Source organism: Liolophura sinensis, chromosome 6 (assembly GCF_032854445.1).
Source record: "Liolophura sinensis isolate JHLJ2023 chromosome 6, CUHK_Ljap_v2, whole genome shotgun sequence".
Taxonomy (NCBI): domain Eukaryota; kingdom Metazoa; phylum Mollusca; class Polyplacophora; order Chitonida; family Chitonidae; genus Liolophura; species Liolophura sinensis.
The window spans coordinates 48,124,109-48,149,251 of record NC_088300.1 but is presented as its reverse complement, the minus strand read 5'-3'; the positions used below and the strand labels follow the sequence as shown (position 1 = coordinate 48,149,251).

The window sequence follows — 25,143 nt, the reverse complement described above, 5'->3', positions numbered from 1 at the left end:
AGGTTAAGAAAAAAAAAATCCGGTTTCACCCAACATCTTTACAAAAGGCATAAGCTTCAAAGAAGGTTTTTTAATCCTGTTGGATTAAACACATTCAGTACACATTCGGTAAATGTAACAGAGCAATTCTGCCATAGAACTTTGTTGTTAAGCTTTGCTGATGCACTAGGCCTATTTATAAGGCTGACAATTGAGGCCGTGAGTTCGATTCCAGCTTTCAAAGGACCAGCTGCTCCTTTTAATTTTTATTATACATCCTTCCTCGTACGCCTGGCTCTGTTACGGGTTTTTCATCCGAGTCACAGTTGTAAGGAACTATAAAAGTAAACGAATAAATCAAAGATTTGAAACAATTTCTACAAAAAGAACTGATTTCCGAAACCACCAGAAGGCGCGGTTTGCTGTTCTAGAGTTTAGTATTAAACCATCACGTTCTATCAGCATCGTGATGTTGTATGCTTTGGAAGACAAGGGCAGTGTGAATAACAATGCATTTTCTACGAAACCGAGGTTAATTCGTCTTTCTAGCCCATGTTTTTATTGTAATGGAACCCCATAACAGAATTCTAAATTGTCCGCCTACTGGCAAAATTCATGTTTTTCATTTTCGCGCCTTAATTCATTCTCCCGGCAGAAATTTGTACCTTCATTATCTCCTGACGTCCGAATCAGACTGATCAATCCGACCGTAAAGATCGTTTTCAAGGATTTTCATGTGCACACTCAAGCTTTGAACAGAAATATACGTGAGAAATTTTACTTTTTTAATAATCTTCTGCCAAAACTTGAAAGCCATGGCGAGGACACCAAACACGGTAATTTACACTACCATATATAAGACAGTGTCCTGATTCAACAAAGGTCGGTACTTGGCATGTTATCCAGAGCAGAACTTCAGGTTTTCCGATTATAAAAAATGACGTACGGCCGACTTAGTCTTCTGATTATGGGTACTAATTTCTGGGCCATGGTATCGCCGACGATGTTCACAGGTAAGGACCAATGAATTGAACTGGTACTGAACACGGTAGAGTAAATGTAATTTTTCTTGTTAATAGATTAGTATAACGGGATTTGTAATTGTTGCGAAGATTGTAAGCCTTGGCCTCCAAATAATATATTTTTTTTATTTAATTCTTCTCAAGAATCACTGTATGGCAATTACCTATAATGTATACCATTGCCCTCCGAATCCTATTGTAAGAAAATTTACCTCCACTGTATAGGCCTACCATTGCTGTTCGAAGCTTACTGTAAGACATATGCATCCACTGTATGCCATTGCTGTTCGGAGCTTACTGTAAGACATATGCATCCACTGTATGCCATTGCTGTTCGAAGCTTACTGTAAGACATATGCTTCCACTGTATGCCATTGCTGTTCGGAGCTTACTGTAAAACATATGCATCCACTGTATGCCCATTGCCCTCCGAATCCTATTGTAAGAAAATTTACCTCCACTGTATAGGCCTACCATTGCTGTTCGAAGCTTACTGTAAGACATATGCATCCACTGTATGCCATTGCTGTTCGGAGCTTACTGTAAGACATATGCATCCACTGTATGCCATTGCTGTTCGAAGCTTACTGTAAGACATATGCTTCCACTGTATGCCATTGCTGTTCGGAGCTTGCTGTAAAACATATGCATCCACTGTATGCCATTGCTGTTCGAAGCTTACTGTAAGACATATGCATCCACTGTATGCCGTTGCTGTTCGAACCTTACTGTAAGACATATGCTTCCACTGTATGCCATTGCTGTTCGCAGCTTACTGTAAGACATATGCTTCCACTGTATGCCATTGCTGTTCGAAACTTACTGTAAGACATATGCTTCCACTAGGTGCCATTGCTGTTCGCAGCTTACTGTAAGACATATGCATCCATTGTATGCCATTGCTGTTCGAAGCTTACTGTAAGACATAGTGGAAGCATATGTCTTACAGTAAGCTTCGAACAGCAATGGCATACTGTAAGACATGTGCATCCACTGTATGCCATTGCTGTTCGAAGCTTACTGTAAGACATATGCTTCCACTAGATGCCATTGCTGTTCGAAGCTTACTGTAAGACATATGCATTCACTGTATGCCATTGCTGTTCGAAGCTTACTGTAAGACATATGCATCCACTGTATGCCATCGCTGTTCGGAGCTTACTGTAAGACATATGCATCCATTGTATGCCATTGCTGTTCGGAGCTTACTGTAAGACATATACTTCCACTGTATGCCATTGCTGTTCGAAGCAAATTGTACATATGACGTGTATATATCCCGCCTTGTACCATTCGTTAGATTCTGTGTGCTATGTGACGATTTTAAAAGTTAGAAGTTATTAATACAAAAAATAGTGTGTCACAGTTATTCCGTCAAATTCTTAAAAGGAAACTATTATAATAGGTTTCTTAAGTTTTACAATGTGCCGTAAATATTGGCAGACAGTCCAATTGTGTCTTATGCCACTTAACCCCTGCTTAAGGACCGTACATTTATCCTCTTGAGTTAGCAATCAAAGCGCATCGGAGATAAATATCTTATCATAGGCAACTTATCTGACACACGACATGCTATCCTGTATATCCTGTAACGCTTTTTAATTTTGTCGGGTAAGCCTGTAGGCCTGTCATACCGCAAAGCAAATGTTCTCTTCACAGCACGGGTTATAGTGGTAAACTATGCTGAAAAAACCTCCATACCCAGTGATTTCCCATAAAATCGGCTTATATAGCATAATATTCAAAACCACTGGGGGGACAGACAAGCTGTTTTTGGCGAAGTTAATGAAGCTCGTTCATGAGAGAAGCGCAGGCCAGGACAAAACTGTGTAATGCCAGGACAAAACCATACAGGAACAGGATAAAATCATACAAGGCCAGGATAAAACCGTACAAGGCTCGGAGAAAACCGCGAAAAAACATGTGGAAATCGTGCAAGACCAGAAGGAGCTGCCATATTAGAGCATTCTACCTAGGTGGTGAAGGGCCCCTATGCTTGAAGCTTAAGGGACGCTTCAGTGAAACATTCTACAAAACGCCTTATCAAAAGACTGATCTGCTTTGATATTCCTTCAAGTAATCGAAAGTAAAGTACTTAATACACAGGTTTATATTCCTTTCTGTATCCTCCACAGTTTTGCTTTCCTGCTAACATTCGTTTGCATCATGATGCTCTATAAACAGACAAAATTACCACTAAGACAAAGCATTAAGAACTGGTCTTCGCACAGAAGTAAGTCAAGCCGTTTTCAAAGATATCAATTAATGAATCACTTTGAGACGAAATAAAAGATTATTTTGACAAACCACCATGGATTTCGTAAAAACGCAAATATTTATTAGTGCAGACAACATAACATATTTATATATATTTACATTTCGAAAATATAAAGCAACTATGATTAGAAGAAAAGTCGCCACTGATAATACTGATAGGTATTGAATATCACGTCTTCTTCACGGATAAAGACGAACAAAACCTTACAAACAAATTAAATATCACAGTGTATGATATGCAAACAATCAAGTAAAAACCTATATGAAAGTATGTCAACATATTCTGGTGATTGTGAACAAAACATATGAAGCTTTGGGCTATGTTCTGGTTGAAAAGGCTTAATTTAAAAACACAGCAGCAATCCTTTCTTGTTACCATATATCTATCCAATTTCTACCCCGAAACTTCAAAACCTCCATTAGCCTTAAGGTATGGTCTTGCTCCGTTAAAACAACATATGATATTGAACTGTTCGCACCATGGAAGCTTTTTAATGTTGGTTACACATTAAAAGCACCTAAAGGTTTTCATTCGAACAGTCAAAGAGGTAAAGTTTTACCTATCCCCAAGAGAAAAATGTTGTATTAAACAAAGCTCATTCCACAAAGAATGTACAGATGTATTGTCATTGGCATATTACTATATTCTCCCCTAAGAAGGCATATTAATAAACATGAGTCTGCTAATCGATCGAATAGGAACTAGAACCCATTCGTATTCTGATATGACGGTTAGAACAGTAATGGTCGTTTAAGCGTTGACAGGCATGGTGTAGATGGGGCCAACTTTGGGGTCCATGGGGAATCCCTTCCTCATGCCCATGCACATCTTACTGTCAATGGACAGACTGTTCTCCTTGACAGAGATATCATGCTCCAGAGTCGCCTTGGTCTTCACAAGTCGGGCCAAGGAGAGTTCCGACGCCTTCAGACGGTCCTTCAGGATGCGTACAGACTCTCGGATTTCACTGATTTCCCTCTGGAGCCTGAGTAACAAAAACAACAATCAGGAGAAATCGTAAATGAATGATTTATGACAAGATTTGAAGTTCTTGTCTTTGGAAACATCACAAAATCCGGTCTATGTAGTGGCAATCCGGGATAAACTTCAGACATATGTTACAAAAGCAGTCTATTGTCGAGAAATCTTTTGTCGTTACTGTGTTATTCATGTACTCACGTCTTCATGACTGGGTCATTACACAACTCCACATTGATGCGCCTGGTCCTCTCGTCCAATCGGGTCTGCGCTACCTTCATTGGATACTCCTTATCCTGGATCGCCTTCCTCAATAGGTCAACGTTCTTCTCCATGTCAAAGATCTCCTGCATTGTCTGAGGATACAAGGGGAAAATACGATAACGTATGTATCGAGATGTTGAAGATGGTCAGGTGTGGGCGAACTTGTATTGTATATAAAGTACATGTATTACCAGAAAACTATGGTCATTCTGGCTTTGCGTACAAAAAGTTACCCCAATGCTATGAAACCTGTTAAGACAGACGGTTTCAAACAGCAATATATTGTCAATATTAAAAATTAATGTACTGTCAACCATCACTTCAGTATTTTCTTTCCACCGACCCAGTATTGTATTACAATTCTGTTTCCTTACTCTTTGAAGATGGGATTGAAGTTTGTTTCTAGCATCTGTGGCTTCTCGGATCCTTGTATTGAAGTTATTGTTCACTGCATTGAACTGACTCCACATCTCGTTGGCGCAACTGCGGAGGCAATGGTCGATCTCACCACGCAGGCGCTCTGAGTTGGCACGTTCCTTCTGTGACCTGGCGATGTTGGCTTGTGTGTATCTGGCCCAGGACTCGGGAATGGTGATCCTATGATTTCCCCCAAAATAAATAAATAAACAAATAAAAAATAAATAAAAACATTCGTTACCAGCTGGTAAGGCGATAACAATTAAAGCCATGAGGAACACTTTATAAACAGGTCCTTGTCAATACTTTGATCTCATGAAAAGGAACATAGTCTGATCCAAACTGAAACATTTGCTGCTAAAATGTGGTCTACTTGTCTAATCCTGGAGAAACTTTGAAGTTGCTCTCCATTCCGGTCTGCATATTAAGAAGGTCTTACGTGTTGTCGATGTTTTCAATTCCCTGGCTATAGCCAATGCCAGCCGAGGTGTTCCGCAGTTGCTGCATCCGGTCATCGAGGTTCTGTGCGTGGTGCTTATCCTTGGAGTCGATCTCTAGACTGTGCTGGGCAGCACGGTTCAATTTCAGTTGCACGTGGGCCTTTTCCAAAACTTTCTTCATCTTATTTTGGCATTTTTTGATAGTATCTACCTCCTGAAAACATAAAAGAGGGTAATGCCTTATAAGGACAAACCCTTGCCTTGAGAATTAATATGTGTGCGGTTATTTAGCCGGTATTACCGCAAACCACTTCGACTGAAAAGGCTGTGGAGAATAATATTATTTGCACAAGTGTCATTATTATCTTTTCATGAACTTTCCGACAACTATTTTTCTTTAGTTTTGTTTTTCGTTTCCAAAATGAGCCTATACTAATGAGAAATTCAGTTCATCTTGGCGCAGCCTGTTGCATACATCAAGTAATGACGTCAGTACTTACCCGCACGAGACATTTTTCCACGTCATCATTGACCAAGTCAATCCCCTGCCTCTTCTCTCTGTGCATTAGACATTCTTCAGAGATGTGAAGAGGGTTGGCGGTGTCAGCCAGAGCCCTCTCTAAGACACGTTTGTGTTCCTACAGTCCACAGGGATAGCGTTAACGTAACAGGCAAAATCATCAACAGTGTGGGTGATAGAATACTGCTCTCGGGTACACGCAATATATAGAATACGCTGTACGTCAGATGATATCAAAACATGGGAAAGGAAATATTTTCACCCTATCGCATCTTATCACTGAATTTCAGCTGTTAATTTATACTTATAAATTTAACAGAAATGCTATGCTCTTCTGATTTAACTTAAAATCGCCTTTTGACAAAAATTACAATCTTATTTAGACAAAAGTTTCTTAGTATTTCTCTACTTTGGAAGAATGATGTGGGTAACATTAGTAAGAAAGAATTTTATCACGAAACTACTTTGCGCTGATAAATACAAGATGACAACCCAAAGTAGAAATTTTAAAAGCATAAACATTCTACCCAAATTAACTGCCGTTTATACAGATAAACAGAAAAATCTTAAACCACTCTTAAATAGGGTGCAGCAAGACAAGTTAAAAGTGGAGTGGCACTACAACATAAGGAAAGACTATTGTCTAGGACTTCGTCCAACAAAATTGCAGTGAGGAAAAGCAAATGCCAGATTATTCAAGCCATATTGTTTTCTGCTACGTAACATATCATATTTGAAACAAAATGCTGGTCTGCGTTTACCCAGAGAACAAAACTGTTGCTCTAGTGATTGCTTCATACCTTGAGGTTTTCTACCTCTGTTGCCATAGCTTTGATTTCGCTGTTCAACTCGGTCTTCCAGAAGGTAATGTCATAGACTCTCTCACCTGAATTGATGAAAGGATTAGTGATATGCTAGAGCTAACTATTTACGTGCTGTGAGTGATTAGTAGATTTTATGATAAGCGCCTAACCCGAACTATAATATAAGGCATATGTGTGAAATCTTTACAGTAGTAAGGGAGATGGCTAGACTGTAGCACAGGGAAGCCACAAGAGAGAGCTAAGCAACTGAAGAAAAGCCATGAAGCCATATTAAATCTAACCAAACTAAATGCATAAAGCCGTTCAGTGAAGATACCTTCAAGTCCTCTATTTCATTCGACATGTTGTTTATCTCACAGTTAAGCTCCTTCTTGAAAAACATGATATCGTATACTCTCTCCCCTGTAATACAGTTATAGGTGAAGGGCAACGAAAATTAACTATTCGATCTAGCTGAGTAATCAATAATGGCGATTGATACAGGCGCATAAAAATTTGATAAAGTATGCATTGGTAGAGACATAAAGACAAAATCATGCATGATGATGCAGGAAACCCCTTATTAGGTCGGTATTGAATGATTTGTATTGTATTGATCCTTTGCCTTTTATATATCTACTCATAACCGGATTATTAATTTCCGATTTCACGTCATATTAAAAAAAATATTTCACGTTACATATGAAGCCAGGTTTATAGGTTTTATCAGGCGCAGTTGCAAAACAACGACACTGTTTTTCGGTCGTATACTGAAATCTAGTATGTTAAACATTTGAAAATACGTTTTGCCTCTTCTGTGTCCGGTCAAAGTCCAGTTCACAAAGACTGGAAAGTTGATCTGCAAGTCGCAATATTCTCACAACTCACCTAGCTTCTTGGTGACATCGGTTTGCCGGTTGCGAGTACGGGCGTCAGTTTCCTTCACTGCCCGCCAGGTATCGGCCCTCAGCCGCTCGGCGAATGCCCTCTCTTTATCTGACTGGTTGTAATTCAGCTGGTTGGACATGGACCAATCATTGGGGGAGTACCGAGAGTAAACTGTGTTTCTGTGTGATCACAATCAAGATATACTGAATTGCGACAGGAAATACACAGTAGAAGGCCTAAATGCAGCAAGGAAATAGGCATGGCGGCACGTGAAGTATCGAACTGCAGAATAACTGTGAAATTGTCTTCAGGTTGCCAAATACATTTATTAATGAGCAACGATACAGCTAAGAGCACCAAAACGGTATTTGTCTATTAAATGAGGATACTGTTCAATAGTATATGGTATTTTCGAGACCTGTTAAGCAGACTGGATAAAGTATTTATTTATTTACAAATCACCAGAGACCGTTTTCACAAAACTTCATCAGACATATCTGACGTAATTCTAGACGTTGCCCATTCATATGTTATAGTACCTTATGTCGGTGTGATTTACGAATATAGATACGAAATATGATTTACGAAATTTTGTGAAAGTACCAAGTATCATTATAATTTAAATATACGTCAATAAATGCTTCTCTTAGATGAATGCTTTCCAGGAATTGCCGGAGATGTAGATCGTTCACCTGGCAGGGTTAAAGTAGCTTTTGGCATGCCCCAAGTCCATGGAACGCCCCAGGCTCCCCATGTGGCGGGAAACCGTCTTGTCCGTGACGTACGGCAGGATCTGGGACATCTCCGGAGCTCCGTTCATTGGCGTCACACTTCGCGTCCTCAAGACGGCAGACGAGTCAAAGTAGTTGGACATTCTATTTAGAAAACAAAGAAAATCGTTGTCTCACTTAGTTTTAAAACTCTAACAGCCCTATCCCCCTGCAGCCCCTTTAGAGGCCTCCATGATGGCTGTAAGCAAACGTCCTCCCAGTTGCTTTTTGTGTTAATTCAGTCTCTCCAAGACGTCCCTTTGTGACGTACATGACACAGGGAGATAACTACGTAAAGTGTTCAAAAGTACACGTGCACGGCTTAATGAAGCGCTGACGTTACGTTGGAGGTGAATGTGACGAAAATTGTGTAATTTAGAAATCAATAGTTGCAGGAATGTTTTTGTTATTCTTTTCCTATCGAAATTAAGCCTGGTCCAGATCTAAAATTATCAATAAGAATATATTCAATCTCAGGTCTAATTTTTTGGGCATTATTCTGCTATATGCTAGAATAGTCAGAAGTTGGATGTCCCCTCAAAAGCATATCGCCACTTCGATCAGTTTCAGCAATGTTCGTCACACTTACCTGAATGGCTTTTAGATCCGCTGGCCAAAGGCTGGATATATGGTTTGAAGGTGGAAAACCTGACTGATGTCCTAACAGAAGGGGTTGTGATTTTATATGGCAGCTTGCTGTATAGGCTAAAGGTAGGCACCAACCAGCAACTTTAGTTGACATGGTGATATCTTAGCAACAGCCCGTGATCGAAGAGAGGGGAAACGAAGTACGTGTAATAGGAACAGACGCCATACGCAAAGCTTGCGCCAGGGTTTATTGGGATAATTTATAACACTTATTGTTACAACACAGCCATGTAATGCCTAGGGGTGAGGATCTTAACTGGGTAATCAGCTCTCGTTCGGGATAATGTCTTTTAGCTGTTTCACACATAGGTACAATTGCTCGCCACGAGTGGAGTTTATCTCGGATTGTCCCTTTGACTTTCCGCTTGCACAGCCGTCATATCTCGGCCTGCACTACACTGTACAGCTGGCTTTAAGCATTCAGGCCAATGCTGGGATAAACAGAATATTTGCACGCATGATAAACAAAGCTGTATGTCGTTCTGGTACATAGAAGGGGCACGGTAAGCATATATCACGTATAAATTCAGCACTATACTGCACGATCCTGAAGTATATCTCATGAAATGCGATTTATATGTACCCAACATAAATGTAATTTTTCTTAAAATACTGTTTCTTGTGTTCAACTATATTGTTAGTTAGCGATATTTCTGTTAATTAGTGTTTGGATGATACAACTACCCCTTCATTATCTACCAGGAATCGTCGAAAAATGTAACATTGTGTTTTATTTAGTTTAAATGGATTCCGCATGTCCGAGGACCCACAATCTTCTCTCGTAAGTACTTTTCGTTCTGTTTTACGTGAAAGCATTCGTGACGCCAAGGTGTCAAGTGAAGAATTGACTGACATCTTATAACGAATGTATAGGACATCCGGTTCATGAAAGATTTATTTAGATATGATTTATTTATTTATCTGATTTATGTTTTACGCCGTACTCAATATTATAATTCACTTATACGACGGCGGCCAGCATTATGGTGGGAGGAAACCGGGCAGACCTTCCCACGTGCGGTCGGAGAGGAAGCCGGCATGAGCTGGACTTGGACTCACAGCGACCGCATTGGTGAGAGGCTCCTGGGTCATTACGCTGCGCCAGCGCGCTAACCATCTGATCCACGGAGGCCTCCTCATGAAATTGATACGTCAAATATCTCCTTGATTAATTGTACAGGTTCGGATATTCAGAGCCTATATTCACTGTCATATCTGTCTAAAATCATCCTAAAACCGAAACTCTCTTCCATGTTTACTATACTATAAAAGGAACACCACAAACTAAGTAAAAAATTTATCATTTCTATTCTATTACGCGCACATTAAACTTCTACATACTTATTGGTTGAAACAGAAGAGCCGCACAAACTAGACACAGCAAGTTTAACGTAAAACTTGCTTTATAATGCTGGCCAGAAAGTGACTGCGTTTCATCATGACGACGTTTATTTGCAAAAAAAAAAAAAAAAAAAAAAAATGTAAGACATCAAAGAGACCAATATCCGTCAATCTGGGTGTCAGAGGGGAGGCAACTCGGACGGTACGATAAGTGAAGCTCTACCGCCTGGATTTTCATCTGGGAGAGAAACGTCAAGCGAGAAAAAAAGTTGCGCAAGGTGAACAACTAGAGCGAGGACTACTACACCAAACAAAACAAAGGCGATACTGTTAGTTTCGTACACGCCAACACGTCCGATTTCCGAGCAGGTTAAATTAAGCTCAGATTGTGCCACTGGATATACCTTACATATGACCCATAAGTTTTATACATGGTAAAAAATTACGCAAAAACCTAAGTCAACTAACAGTTGATTTAGAAACGTAAAAGAAATAAATACAACCATGTAAAAAGACAAGGAATGATTTCATCCTCTATTATATTCTGCAGGTAGAAGCAGGATGATAACCACTGGGTACCTCATCCTTAACCTTAATGCTTAAACAAACATGTGGAATACACCCTTTTTAAAAATAGACAGTATATTGTCAGCTCTTAAACTAAATGCTAAAGATTTATTAGTTTGCATCAACTGATCTTAAAGATGCTCATTATTCCTGTCTGGTTGTAGTAAAGCACCAAGAGAAATTTCGAGGCAATCATTTGCCTGTCATCTGAAGTAAAAAAAAAAACTGATCTCTTGTGGTGCATTGGGCAATGAAATCGCCCACCCTTTCTTATATTTGTAAAGAAATAAATAAACTCTAACGGGATTTCACAATTTTTACAGATTCCGGTTTAGCTGGTTGGGGTGAAGTTTTCGGTAAAGAGCAGGGGAACAGGTGGGAAAATCACTTGGAATTATTATATTAGCAGTGTTCATGGCAATACATGTCTTAATAACACGGGAAAAATCCAATTGAAATGAAAACAATTCATCCATGGTACTTGAGAGTGGTGCACAAATCATGGCATCTAACGGAGTCTCATATCCCAGGTACCGTACCGAAAGACAGAAGGAAATTAACTCTGGCACACTGAATATTCAGAGTACACTGGATTTTAATCCAATGACCCCTTTGCTTCGCGCATAAATACCAATTTATACCATATGTAGCATACACACCTGATCCAGACGCTTTACCCATTGATGCTTTCTTTGTTTTTTTTTCCAGTGATTTTCATGATCAAACGCAACACAACAACAACATTCTCCCTCTCCGCGCTCAACAACCGCACGTGAAGCTTTGGGAAAGATCAAATTCTCACTGACACTAGGTAGCTGAAGCATGTTGACAGCAAATTAATCTTTGCTGACTTGTTTACCAAACTTCTGATTAGGTATGGTATAAATTTTTCTGTAAGCGCCATGATGTCTTGTTTATTTATTCGTGTAACTTTATTGTCTTCCGCATTAATTGACAGGTGACAGTACACAGTAATAACCCCTAATTTTGAAATGGCGTCGCCCAAGGTTGAGTGTTGTGACGTGGGTCGTGACGCGGGTCGTGACGCAACTATGCTCGGAGGCAAGTACATCTGTCATTTTAAACGCGTTGACGTTAGCCTTAATGTCGTGCATGTATTTGTGGCAGGAAAGAGTTTTTGACGCAAAAGTGTTTTGTTAAGCAAAATAAAACTATACTTATGCAGCGTTTAACTTAAGTTTTGTCGAGAAACACTGCATCCTGGACTTGGGTAAAAAACTTCGACTTAAGCAATTTACTGGACTTTCGTGAAACGGGGCCCTGATCTTTATGACTGTTTTTTCTTTTTGGGTCACGTACAACATATATCTTCAAGTAGAGTCATTTACAAAAATGCTTTTACATGCATTATAGCACATTTACATTCGAAGACGTTGTACGTCTTCCTGCCAGAGAAGGAAAGTATACACAACTACATATTGCAAGAAGTGGCAATGGTGGTAAGAGGATGACGAATTTATAAAATGCCCGCAGATATACACAGGCATATACATATTTAAAGAATGACAAAGGTAGATGGTAACAACAATCCATCTGTACAGGGTAAAAATATACATATGTATACACAGCTTAGAGTACATATTCAGAACATCAGTCACTATGTCTTTGTAATCTATTTTTTAGAGAGCATGTAAACTTTCTCCATTTCTTTTGAAATATGTCAACTGAAGCATTACTTTTTAGACAGATATATTTTTCGATTGTGATGGTATCTTCTATATCATATACCGGTTGGCCTAGGAAAGTCATGAAGTTTGGTTTTCTGTCTCTAGTTTAAAAAAGCAAGAGATTCTATGAAGATAACAAATCAGTATACGATCACTGACTGAGTGGTGCCGGTACTGAAATAATGTACCTTCTGTAATGTAGGAATAGGTCTTCTCAAAACTGTTGGAATAGTCGTAGTCTTTGTGACTATTGCATTCATCGATAGGTGCATGCGAACTGCTGTCATTTCAAATCGACCGTAGGCCTGCTCGGTAACGCGTCCAGCAAACCGTGAGCGGAAGGAAAGAATGTAACAATATCGACACACTGTTGAAACCGTGAGAGTTGTGCAAATATTAGGTGAAAACTATTTCATTTTTGTTCTTCAGAGTGCATCAAGAAGCGATCCCAGACTGAGGCCTAAGTCAGACTTTCAATCATTAAACTTGGTAGGTCTATATGTTCCTTTCCGTTATTTTATTTTTTATTTTATTGATTTACAATAACTTTACCTACAAAGAATTGACACTGTCAAGCAATATTTTGACTTTGTTGCGAAAGAAATATCAATTTTTGCCAAATGTGATACATACTGGCAGGTAAACGTATTTTGTTAAAAACAGGGCCACGCTGGCTCAAACGATGAAAGCATTCAACAATACTCAATCAATCAATTCAGATAAATACAATCCGGGCATATTAATTACTGTAGTGAATGTAGTTCGTTAGAGAAGTGTCATTTCACTGTCTATAACGTAACAATTCTCTTCATCAAGTACAAACAAAGTACTAAATATCTAAATGCTAAATATCTATAAAATTATCTATTATAAAATTTGTTTGTGAACAAATGTTTTGATTTTTTTTCCTTTTTGTCCACAGTAATGTAAGTTTCGAGCAACGTTTATGTTAAAATAAAACCACAAACTAGAAACCATGTATATTGCTTGTCGTTTCTGCAAGTTTTGACATATGCCCGCCATTTTGATGGCCAATATGTAATATGGATAATTGAATAATTACAATAATAGTAACGACATGGTTAAAGGAATTTAAAATTTTCTGGCGTAATACCACAGTTGAATAAACTGGAACTGGATTTCGTCACACGATCTCATCAATTTTCAAAACAGGTGAAAAGAAAGAAAGAAAAAAAAAATAAGAAAAATGAACAAAACATATCTTAGACCCCCACTTGGAGGTTGCGTCATTGACACACCTGCATGGATATATGGCCGAACTTGGTAACACAAATAATCCGTGGTTTTAAGGGACAATGTATTAACTGTTCATGTAGATCTGTGTTGTACATGGGAGTCTATGCTGATCGCCGATAGCAACATATCGGTTGTGTTCACCATTGCTGACTACCTGGGTACATGTATAGCCCAACCACCCACCCAGACCGCTACATAACGTGGCTGGGACTAAGTCGCAACAAAAGGCTGTATAGGGTTCACTGTCTACGAGTTCAGCACAGATAATTATTCAGACAGCCTTGACTACAAAACAGCGCATTGTATCGCGTCTGAACTTAAGCCGGTACATAATGGCTTGTACATAAACTCCGGGTTCAAGACTTCCTATAAACCCCAGCCTATCAAAATCACATATCGTCCAGAATATAGAAGTCATAAAACGGCTTGGGAGACATCAATGCGCTGGAACTACCTGTTATATTAGACTTTCACTGATCCGATGAATCACCTGAAATATTTTGTTGATAAAGTGAATCGATATGAACTGCAAATCAACCGCATCATCAATAATTTTTCACACTGAAACACTCAGTTGTTTAAATCTCATTATTGAACTCATGAACACTCCTTTATATAAATACTCGTTATTCCACTCACTGCAGTATTGAGACAGCCTTTTGTTGCACAAATTTAATCGACTTGGCAGCCGGTATCGGCTGAATTAATGCAAGCAAGAACACGCATCTCTGAAGGATAATGGCGGACAATGCAGGTCAGTTTGGTCCAATGTAACAAATTGTACTGATTAAGAAATGACACTGACAGTAACTATGATTGACAGCTATGCTGGCACTCGATGGAAGCTACCATTGACTGAATATTGCATTTTATACGTGCTAGTACTAGGTCTCTATAGGGTACATATACGGGGCTACATAAAAATGCTGTTAAATTCCAGACGAGCATGTTTACCTGTTTACTCAAGCGAAGCTGTCAGCTTCAGCAAATAATATTTAAGACTAATTAGGATTACAGCTTCCCCCAAAGCACAAAAATGTTTTTTTTAATCAGACTGAAAATAAAAATCAATGTGACAGATGTACGGACAGTCAACAGGTGAAAAATGGGTAAAATACTTTTGCACAAACTTCATATGATAACTTATTTTTGCACATATTTTGCACCTGTTAACTATCCGATGTAAAAACATAAAAATATATTTTTACGACATATATAATCTGTTGCATTAAAGCTTGCTACCGCAGCAAGACATCCACTATGGGCTATAACTGGAGCATATATTCAGTACAGTATCAGACAATATTCTGTACGTTTGATGGTGACCATTTTTAATGCTGTACTTGCATGGAAAGATCCTGTATATATAGGCGTACGTTTGCCCTTGTCCCTTACACGTGCACAACTGTCAATAAACGTGTTGGCTCGTTTCGGGTTACTTTGTTCTTGGCATGTGCTTGTCAGGCATGATCGATTCCTTGGGGAATCAGGCTAACAACACTACATTTTGGGACTTAGCAGTGGGCTTACAACTATGCATGAGCTCTACCAACTCTAATTAATTTGACCGCACGTCTTTTGTTGTCAAAGGTAAACAACGGTTCGCTAACAAATGCAAGTGCCACTCGTGTTACCTGTATTCGAACTGTCATGAAAAATGTATTGGTTGGACCTTAACAAAATCGATAAACCAAGCGTTAAGGGGATATCATGATCCCGGGTATACATTAAGATGTATGCCTATGTGGGCAGAATATACCCCACAGCTTTCTGTAACACTTCACTAAAGACAGCGACAAGAATGTCTGTAAACCCACTACGCGCATGCAAAATAATCCGGTCTGATTTTGACAGATTATGTCGTCTCATATCAGCAGTGTCATGATCGACGGCTTATATAACGTATGCGTTGCTTGGTTTTAAACTCAACGTCCAGCACATAACCACTGGTTTACTATAAGACATGCATAAGGCATTTGTAGGTGAAGAGTAATAAAACTTTATCTTGCTAATTGCTATATGTCTACAAATTTTAATATTCTGGTTTTGTATATCATGTGTTCAAAACATGCACTTGTTTAGTTACATGTATTTGTTTAGTTACATGTATGTATTTAGTTACATGTATTTCATGTCTTACGCCATAATCATTTTTAGACAAAATACAAATTCAACCTGCATTATGCATCTACATGCACCTATACGCGATCCCAAAGGCACAGCCTATGTACGACGGTGTACAGGTAATGTCTGTACATTACAAAATAAGAAAACAATTAGAGTAATGGGTCAACACTGCACTTAGAGGTGATGGACTGTGTTTCCTATAGTATAGGCATAACAGATAATACCAGTACAATAATTGATATGACGTTTTGTTTTGGTGATTTATTTGGGTATTTTGGGGTATTTGTTTGGGCTTATTACAATCAATCCGTTTCAAAACAGGAGAAAGTGTATATCCGCTTTTGTGTGGTTGTATGCCATGCCTTTACATGTAGCTTAGCGCGGCAGTTCGTCTACTGTAACAGTGATGGGGTATAGTGTACTGGATTGGAGGCTTGCATAAAGACGCATACAGGCATGTATTCTGTCTGTGTGCATGTGTATTAAACTATTTACTTGTATTTAAACTCCATTTACTTTGTGCATGCATAGACAATATAAGAACAGTACAGTTGGTTCAACTGTGAATAGAAGCCTTTTCTTGTCCTGAATTTACTTACATGTTTGACAGAATGACGTTATAGTATTAGAGTTTGAGAACGCTTTGAGGGCAATTTCTTTTAATAAAACTACAGTGGCAAAGTAAGTTCTTCTGACTAGGATATATATACGTACCGGTATATAAAAATTAATGTTCTTGTGCAACGTTTGACGGGAAATCGGCTCTCTCATAACCGTTTATGTCATTACATTTTAAATCGATTGATTATAATACTGTGTGTATCATTCATTTGAACTTGTTGACCCTACACATAACCTATATATCACGGTCTGGTACGCTATGAGCAAATCGAGCAGATAGATCGCCATATATCAACAAATCCAAACACTTATTAGTCAATTACATACACACTCACGACATGTGAACGGTTTGTACTGTATATCAACACGTCCGTCATAAACTTCGAGTCAGTAGACGTTTTTTCAAAACACAGCTCGGTACTTGATATATATATATATATATATATATATATATATATATATATATATATATATATATATATATATATATATATATCAGGTACGACGTATATGCATTATGCAGTTTTCAGATGTAAGAAAAGATGAAAACTGTTACATTTGTCAACCCAACCTAGGTTTAAAGTGCAAATAATTGCTAAGCATTCCTAAAGCGCGCCGAGGTTGCTAGGGTCATAGCGTCCATAGATACCTAGGCTGTCTCATTCAGTACACGGGTTGGCCCATTTTTAACGATTATATACCATGGAGCTTTAAGAAAATGACTTCTGCCAGCATAGAAAACAACAGCTTGGAATCTTGTGATGTTTAAGAATAAAATAAAATCTAGAAAAGAAGCCAAAACGGTTAAGTTTCGATACACCTTGCAAAGCCTTACCTGTATGATTAACAAGAGCGCCTGTTTATGCAGCTGACGCGTAAGGTGGTGGACTGCTCGACTGCCGCCGTCTCTGACAAACCCGTTAACAAGGCACCCCCAGCCCAGGAGTATCAATCAATGACTCGAACACTAGACGACCAAGAACGGCAAACACAGCCTTTTATGACCCCTCGCAGTCTAATTGGCTCCTACACCGCTCACTTTATGACTAGCAACGGTGTTAAAGTTTAACTGAATTACGCCGTGTGTGAAACGGTACGGGTGGAAATTAAACAGATTGTGGACGCGTGGCCAAGTAGAAAACTCAAACAGAGCTTCGTATATATATATATATATATATATATATATATATATATATATATATATATATATATATCCTGACGGTGAAAGTCCACATGTATATAACAGTGTTTGTACGCCTAAATCCATGGCATCAGTCATAAATAAATCACCATCTGTATAAAACGCTGACTGTCTTACGTTTGCAGCACTTGATAGATATCAATTATAACTGTGAAATTGCTTTTTCCTATATCAGAACGACGCCGTGTATCCATTTAAGGACATAAAGTGAGACAAGGTCCATTTATAAATGTGACCCATTCCCTAAGCATACGCGCTAAGAGGGATAAGATATTTATTGACTTCTTTTTTACTCCCCAAAACATGTAGGATATATACAGATCCAGCTCATGATGGCTTCCTCTCCAGCCGTGCGTGGGAAGGTCCTCCAGCAACCTGCGGATGGTCTTGGATCGTATAAGTGAAATATTCTTGAGTACGGCGTAAGACACTAATGAAATAGATAAATAAATATAGACAGCTGATGTGACCTGTTGTGAAGTTAATTTCACCCTAGAAATTGTGTATAAAAGGCATACATCGTTTTGGCTTGACGACTTTCTGAGACTGCGGAATCGTGGTACCTTTTCCCGCTCCATTAATGGTTACTCGGATTTCAGCCGGATTGACCATCCTTCTCTAGCCAGTAATACAAGTGTGGGATTATACCTGTTTATAAAATCTGGAATGAACAGCGAAGCGGAATACACAGCTTGGTACCGATTCACACTTTACACAGGAAGTACTCCCAACTCCACCGTAATCGGACGATGAAGGAGTGTTCAACGCAGTATCTACAGTGAATTTTGACATGTTTCGAAACAGGTTTCTGTTTATAGTCTATTTCTTTCAGGCAGTCGCCTATATTCAGGTGTATGTAAAATCAGTCATACTCGCTACCAAAATTGTCTTTAGTCAGTGACACATAACAACATTAGCTCCAAACAGCGATATGTTGGAAGTCCATATTCTTGGACAAAAAAAACTTAAATCAGACCACTTTTCTAATTCTTAATGTTAAACTGCATAAGCTCAGTTTCTACGGCAAGAACTCACTGCCTCGGGTTACGTCGTAATTATTAAAAAAAACTCATTGACACTAAAGAAATGCAATTTTGGTAGCCCGTATGACTGGTATTACAGATGGCTGAATATAGGTGACTGGGTAAGAGAAATAAACTATACTATTATCAGCTGTAGCAAAACCTAAACGAGGCTCTTTCATGATGAGTGTATTGTTACCGGTATGTGGAGAATTAACAGCGGTGTATATGTGCAGTCACAAAACGGATTGGTAACCACGTCTGTTGTTTGTGTTTTGTTTAGCGACAGATTGACTGGTGCTAGCCGTACTAATCATGAACATTTAAATATTCATGTTACGTGCATGGCGTACCGTGCACGCTCATTGGATGAGCTGTGCATCCGGGTATCTGACTGTTAGTAATATATACCACACGTCTAGCTGAATAAAGATATGTGTATATGCCTGTTTGATACTGAAAACTTCCCGAAGGTAACTGAATTTAACCTTGAGATCTAGTCACCCCAATTTCGATGCCGGTGACGAGGCCTTCACACCAATACTGTCGTGCCCTGTATGTGTAGCCTATACACCTGGCATACGCAAGTTTTGCGTTCTTTTTAATAGGATTTTTTGAAAGAGATTTTTTCTCTTAAGAAATAATACCGAGCTTCCATGGTCAAGTGGTTAACGTGCTAGTCCAGCACGACGACCCAGAAGCCTCTCACCAAAGAGGTCATTGTGAGTTAAACTCCAGCTTATGATAGCTTCCTCTCCTGTCGTACATGGGAAGGAACGTGCGCATGGTCATGGTGTCCCTGTGACTGTGCTCTTTTTTACTCTCACCCTAATGCTGGCCACCGGGCTGAAAACCCACGACCTTCCACAGGTTGCTGGAAAATCTTCCCATGTATGAGGAAAGTATGAAGCTATGTGGATGTTAACGATTAATCTGTACATATTTTTTCTCTATTCAAGGGAGTGAACTGTGCTTCCAATTCGACGGTCGGGAGCACATTTCTGGCTTCTGTGTCTAGCTTCGGCTCACATTAGCGTGTCGTGATAGACACAACTGTATTTGTGCGTTTTTGGTGGTTTTCTGAACAAGACCTTGCAGACATGTTTGATAACAGACGCATCCAAGCCCATAAATCTTTACATGTAGATTTCCTCTTTTGATTTGTAAGCCCTACATTCTTAAAAGACGGTATTTTATAGTATATAGTATATATTTATCTATTTAAATTTTAAATACATATGACTTTGTCAAGCGTCTGACCATATCTGACCAGTCAAATCGCCATGAAATGTTATTATGTTTAGCTTTTAAGACCCGTCAAAGTATACGTATAGATAAATTTGTCACTTGGCGTTTTTTTCAGTTGCTTCGATTCAGTGAGATATTTTGGTTAACGTAATCTGTCAGTGAGAGGTGTTAATTATTCCCAATCTCATTAAAATCAGAACCTTGCGTTTTCCTTTCACCCTTTCAGCGAAAAATGCAAACGTCCTTAATGACATTGGGCAAACACAGTACACATGTTGGGACCACATCCAGTTTGAGTAAACTGAAGTATTGGATTTTTTCAGTGGCGGACGTGAACGCACAATTTTATTATCGACGGAAGTATTACTGCAGATTATTTTCCATGTGATGCCGTTTGTTTTGACTTGTCCGATATGGCCTAAATATTATCATTCATTCAATCATTCATACGTTCGGCCAAGCTGTCTATATTATAGACGGTTTTATTTAAAAGCATGTTGTGAGTTCGAATTCAGCAGTCGGTCACGAACTGACAGCTATAGCTTCGGTCTAGTTTTAAAAGTGAAATATTCTTAAGGAACATATCGAAAAGGAACATTTTGTTATAGAGTACTTCCTCACCGGCTTCTAAATGCCTCCGAAAACAGATTTAATTGTATATTTGTTTGCTTGTAGTAGATCTGGGCATTACTTAATTCGATCATAACGTTATCCATTTCTTCATGTTGCTGACCTGTTTTGTATCAATGTAATCAATGCAAGCCAAGGACACAGGGTGTATATTATATCCAGATCAGAGTATAACGACCTCAGTCTGATCTGATCAATACCTGGTTTGTGCTCAGCGCTAAGATTTGACACATCAAAATAGTCAATCGTAGTGTTCTTCACTGGATGAAGACTGTTTTGTGTTCATTTTGTCTCCTTTATATTGTATTAAATGCTGTAAAATATTATAACTATAAGATGACAGGATATTTGTTCCTCCTTGTAATTATACAATGGTTGCAGTATTTAGTGTATGTGCACTTCATACACTGGAAGCATTTCGGGAGTCGGAAGTAAGGAACACATTCAAAGGTGCGTGTGCACGCGTGACTACAATTGCAATTTCGTTTAAAAAGAAACAGAGGAAATAATGTTTTCATTTGACATATATACCTTGTAACCTGGAACAAGGCTGTCATTACTTTCATGGACGTACTAAATAAAGCTTTCCCTATGCACACGTATGTGTTATTTCCCCTTCTAGTTTCGGATGTTTTTCCTCATCAGTCTTTGTGTATATATACGACTTATGCTAATTATTTAAGGCCATTAAGGTGTTTCCGCATTTCACATTTATCCGAAATTAAAATAATGAATAGTTGTACTGTGTGTTACTAGCCTACATGTCTTTACATTTTAGAGAAAAACAAACCGCTTGGATGTCTCATAGCTGTCTGCCAGTACATCTGTTACGTCATGCCTATGGCATTCTACATGACACTCTAATCATTCAGTATGTTGTCTCACAGCGGTTAGCCAATACATATATAGCGTCATGCCTTTGACATTCTACATGACACCCTAATCAATCACTATGTTGTCTCACAGCGGTCAACCAGTACATATATAGCGTCATGCCGGTGACATCCTACATGACACCCTAATCAGTCACTATATTGTCTCACAGCGGTCAACCAGTACATATATAGCGTCATGCCTATGACATTCTACATGACACCCTAATCAATCACTATGTTGTCTCACAGCGGTCAACCAGTACATATATAGCGTCATGCCGGTGATATCCTACATGGCACCCTAATCAATCACTATGTTGTCTCACAGCGGTCAACCAGTACGTATATAGCGTCATGCCTTTGACATCCTACATGACACCCTAATCAATCCCAGAATATATTGCCTCTCAGTACATAAATATCGTCAGGGTAATGACACCACACATGACGCATAAAATCATAAAATTCTCTCACAGCTGTCCCAAAGTACATATATGACGTCGTGTGAATAACACCAGACATGACACTATAGTGGATTACAGAATATATTGTCTCACAGCTGTTTTCGAAATGGCCTTTTACTTTCCAAAAGAAGTTAAGTCATTATCATAGGTCACTGAGATTTTGGTCCGCAAAAACATCTTCGAGTCTTATGTTTGTATCTTTAAGAGGTGCCGTCGTGTTTTTATCTTTCTATTCACTTACGCCAGTCTGGGAGCTGTCCATTTCTCAAAGTCGGCGTGAGACTGGGTAAACAATTAACAAAGCAAATAAAAAGGGACAAAAACCAGTATTCTTCTTTGTTTATATTGCCAGAGGTTGGGCGTATAGAGTCTAGTAACACTTTTGATTTGAAACCAGTATTTTTATCATTGCATGGGTATTTTAACATACATTTATAACCCATTGAGAGTTAGAATGCCAATTTCGTGGATTAACTGGCTACGTTTAAACAGCTACAAGGATGACCACAGATAAAGTTCACAATCTTTCACTATTCGTTGATTACACCCATGTGTCTCAATTGAAGCCATGTGCTTTTGAACCTGGCCAGCGCGAGTTCAATCCAGCTGTCGCTGACTCGACTGTGGCCTCACGTCAGGAAGTTTATCAGGTACGTGGAGTGGCGTGGTTATTTCTCGCAGGCGCACACCTGATAACCAGTAGGACTTAAAACACCATGGAGTTAAATAACAAAGAGTAGAACCAATGAATACATATAAAATATATCAAACACCACCGTGTCTTTAGAATATTTCACTTATACGATGGTGGCCAGCATTATGGTGGGAGGAAACCGGGAAGAGCCTGGGGAAAACACACGACCATCTACAGGTTGCTGGAAGACCTTCCGACGTACAGTCGGAGAGGAAGCCAGTATGAGCTTGACTTGAACTCACAGTGACCGCATTAGTGAGAGGCTCCTGAGTCATTACGCTGCGATAGCGCGCTATCCAACTGAACCACGGAGGCCCCTGGGGCGGGTTGGAGTTCGCTGCATGGCTCAAGTCGTAAACCGCTGTCACACTCTCACCATCGGGCCAAAGAAGTCGCGTGTGCGAATCCAACTCTTACTATTTGGTGTGGGGCTTTATGTCAGGTGATTTGTCACGTACCTGGCGAAGGTTGGTGCATTTTTTTCTGCGAGCAGTCCAATTTCTTCCATCCATAAACCTCATTCCTTGTCATGTAAGTGAAAAATTCTTGATCACGACGCTAAAGACCAATAAAATAAATGAATATGTGATGTAATGAAAGCATTAAGCAATATACCCGGGGTAACATTACTACCTCCTTCGGCAATCCATTGCATGACGTACAACTATTCACATGAGTCTTAAACAAATTATGAATATATTTAAAATATAAATATGGTCAAAATTAAGGTTGAAGACATTTGTTAACACCAAATTCTAGCGCAAATATTTTTTATTAAACATGTGCTACAGCCTCATTTCTATAATTGTTAAATGAAGACTATATATACCAAGAGATGGCCCCAAAAAACCACCGTTTTTTTCCTCTTCAATGAAAAGTCGAGAACAATATGAAAAATCGCATTTACAACTAATTTTTCGCACTTTTTTATCTTTTATTTGGCATGTACACAACGGCTGGCACTTGAGGCACAGTCTGATTGAGTTGAGTTTGATCGTTATCAGCGTCATCAAGGTCTATACGAACGTTGTCGACCGCTTATGTGGTATTTTATAGTGGTTGTATGTTAAATGTGATGACAACACAGCATTTGAGTATTTCTAGACCAGTGACGTCTAATAAATTGCAGTTAACATCACTGCATTTTAAAAACTAATTCTGCTTAAGCCATGGTACCAGAGGGCGTGTAAATTGCTACTATTTATGCACTTACATGAACAATTAGAATAAAACCCTAAATGAGGTAAACTGAAAAGAGGCTGTGTATCACCGGTTAAGTGTGACTATTTGGCAGCTGTCACGCTGTCACCGCTTCATCGCTGCTCAGGTTTTACTCTCTGTACTAAACATCTTTAATTATATTATATTTGTAGTCACCAATGCCCCTCGAACAGTGAGAACAGAGAAGTTCATGCAAAAATTTATTAATTTATTTATTTCACCATACTCAAGAATATTTGACTTATACGAGGGCGGCCAGCATTATGGTGGGAGGAAACCGGGCAAAACCTTGAGGAAACCTATAACCCTCCGCGTGTTACATCAGGCCTTCCTACGTACGGTCGGAGGGGAGGGTATGCCAATAGTCTTGGCTACGGAGATCCCCGACCCACAAATTCGTAGTACAATTAAGGCCCGTTGAGTAAAATAGCGATTGAAAGGCAAGCTATTGAAAGGAAAAACTACACAACCACGACCCCTGCCCCATACAAACCAGTTTTATGATCATCAATTTGAAGTTGTAGTTAAGCTACAAGTATGATAAACAACGTACCCAGCAAGAGCAGTAGTGAATGGAGTCTGTGCCTGTGGTGACACTTAACATATACGCTGACGCAAATTCTCTAATCTGTTATGTTAAAATGTATATCCGCTCGAGCGACCACATGGCGTTCAACGACCTGCCTCAGTCGGCATAATTTTTAACAATGAACTGAGTTTTATTTACCTGACCTGATTGCTTGACACATGGGAGACTCAGGCGAAACACACGCCAACGGCAATCAACGGAAAAAAATGAAAGTAACATGTTTATCTCTTTAGACGGTTTTCTTCACTTTTCTTCAATCTTCTATTAGCAGTTTAAACATATTTACCCTTTTATAGTCTATTTCCTTTAGCGAGTCGCCTATATTCATTTGTTTGTAAAATCAGTCATACTAGCTACCAAAATTTCCTTTAGTCAGTGACACATAACAACAAAAGCTCTACACATTGATATGTTTGAAGTTCATATTCTTGCTAAAAAAATGAAGTTAGAGAACCTTTTCTAATTCATAATTATTATGATTTCATGTTGAAAACAACAATATGTTTAGGTCGTCCACGTCCAAAGTAAGGAAATGTACAGCAGCCCACATAGCCGTCACAGGTTAAAAAAATCGACATTTCAGTTTGATGG

General features: G+C 39.0%; 1 protein-coding gene across 3 annotated transcripts; it reads right to left on the bottom strand.

The window, feature by feature from the left end:
- Positions 1 to 3,348: 3,348 nt before the first annotated feature.
- LOC135468258 (tektin-3-like) lies at positions 3,349 to 17,583 on the bottom strand. 3 transcript variants are annotated; one of them, XM_064746410.1, is made up of 9 exons: positions 17,444 to 17,583; positions 8,282 to 8,464; positions 7,590 to 7,768; positions 7,039 to 7,124; positions 5,879 to 6,016; positions 5,378 to 5,592; positions 4,896 to 5,118; positions 4,459 to 4,613; positions 3,349 to 4,264 (listed from the first exon to the last, which is right to left on the bottom strand). In XM_064746410.1, the coding sequence occupies exons 2-9, from the start codon at positions 8,461 to 8,463 to the stop codon at positions 4,030 to 4,032; spliced, it is 1,413 nt and encodes a 470-aa protein (XP_064602480.1). In that variant the 5' UTR covers position 8,464; positions 17,444 to 17,583; the 3' UTR covers positions 3,349 to 4,029. The 3 variants fall into 3 exon arrangements, with proteins under 3 accessions (XP_064602480.1, XP_064602478.1, XP_064602479.1); XM_064746408.1 differs by lacking the exon at positions 17,444 to 17,583 and adding an exon at positions 11,575 to 11,664; XM_064746409.1 differs by lacking the exons at positions 7,039 to 7,124; positions 17,444 to 17,583 and adding exons at positions 6,699 to 6,784; positions 11,575 to 11,664.
- Between the last annotated feature and the right edge of the window lie 7,560 nt (positions 17,584 to 25,143).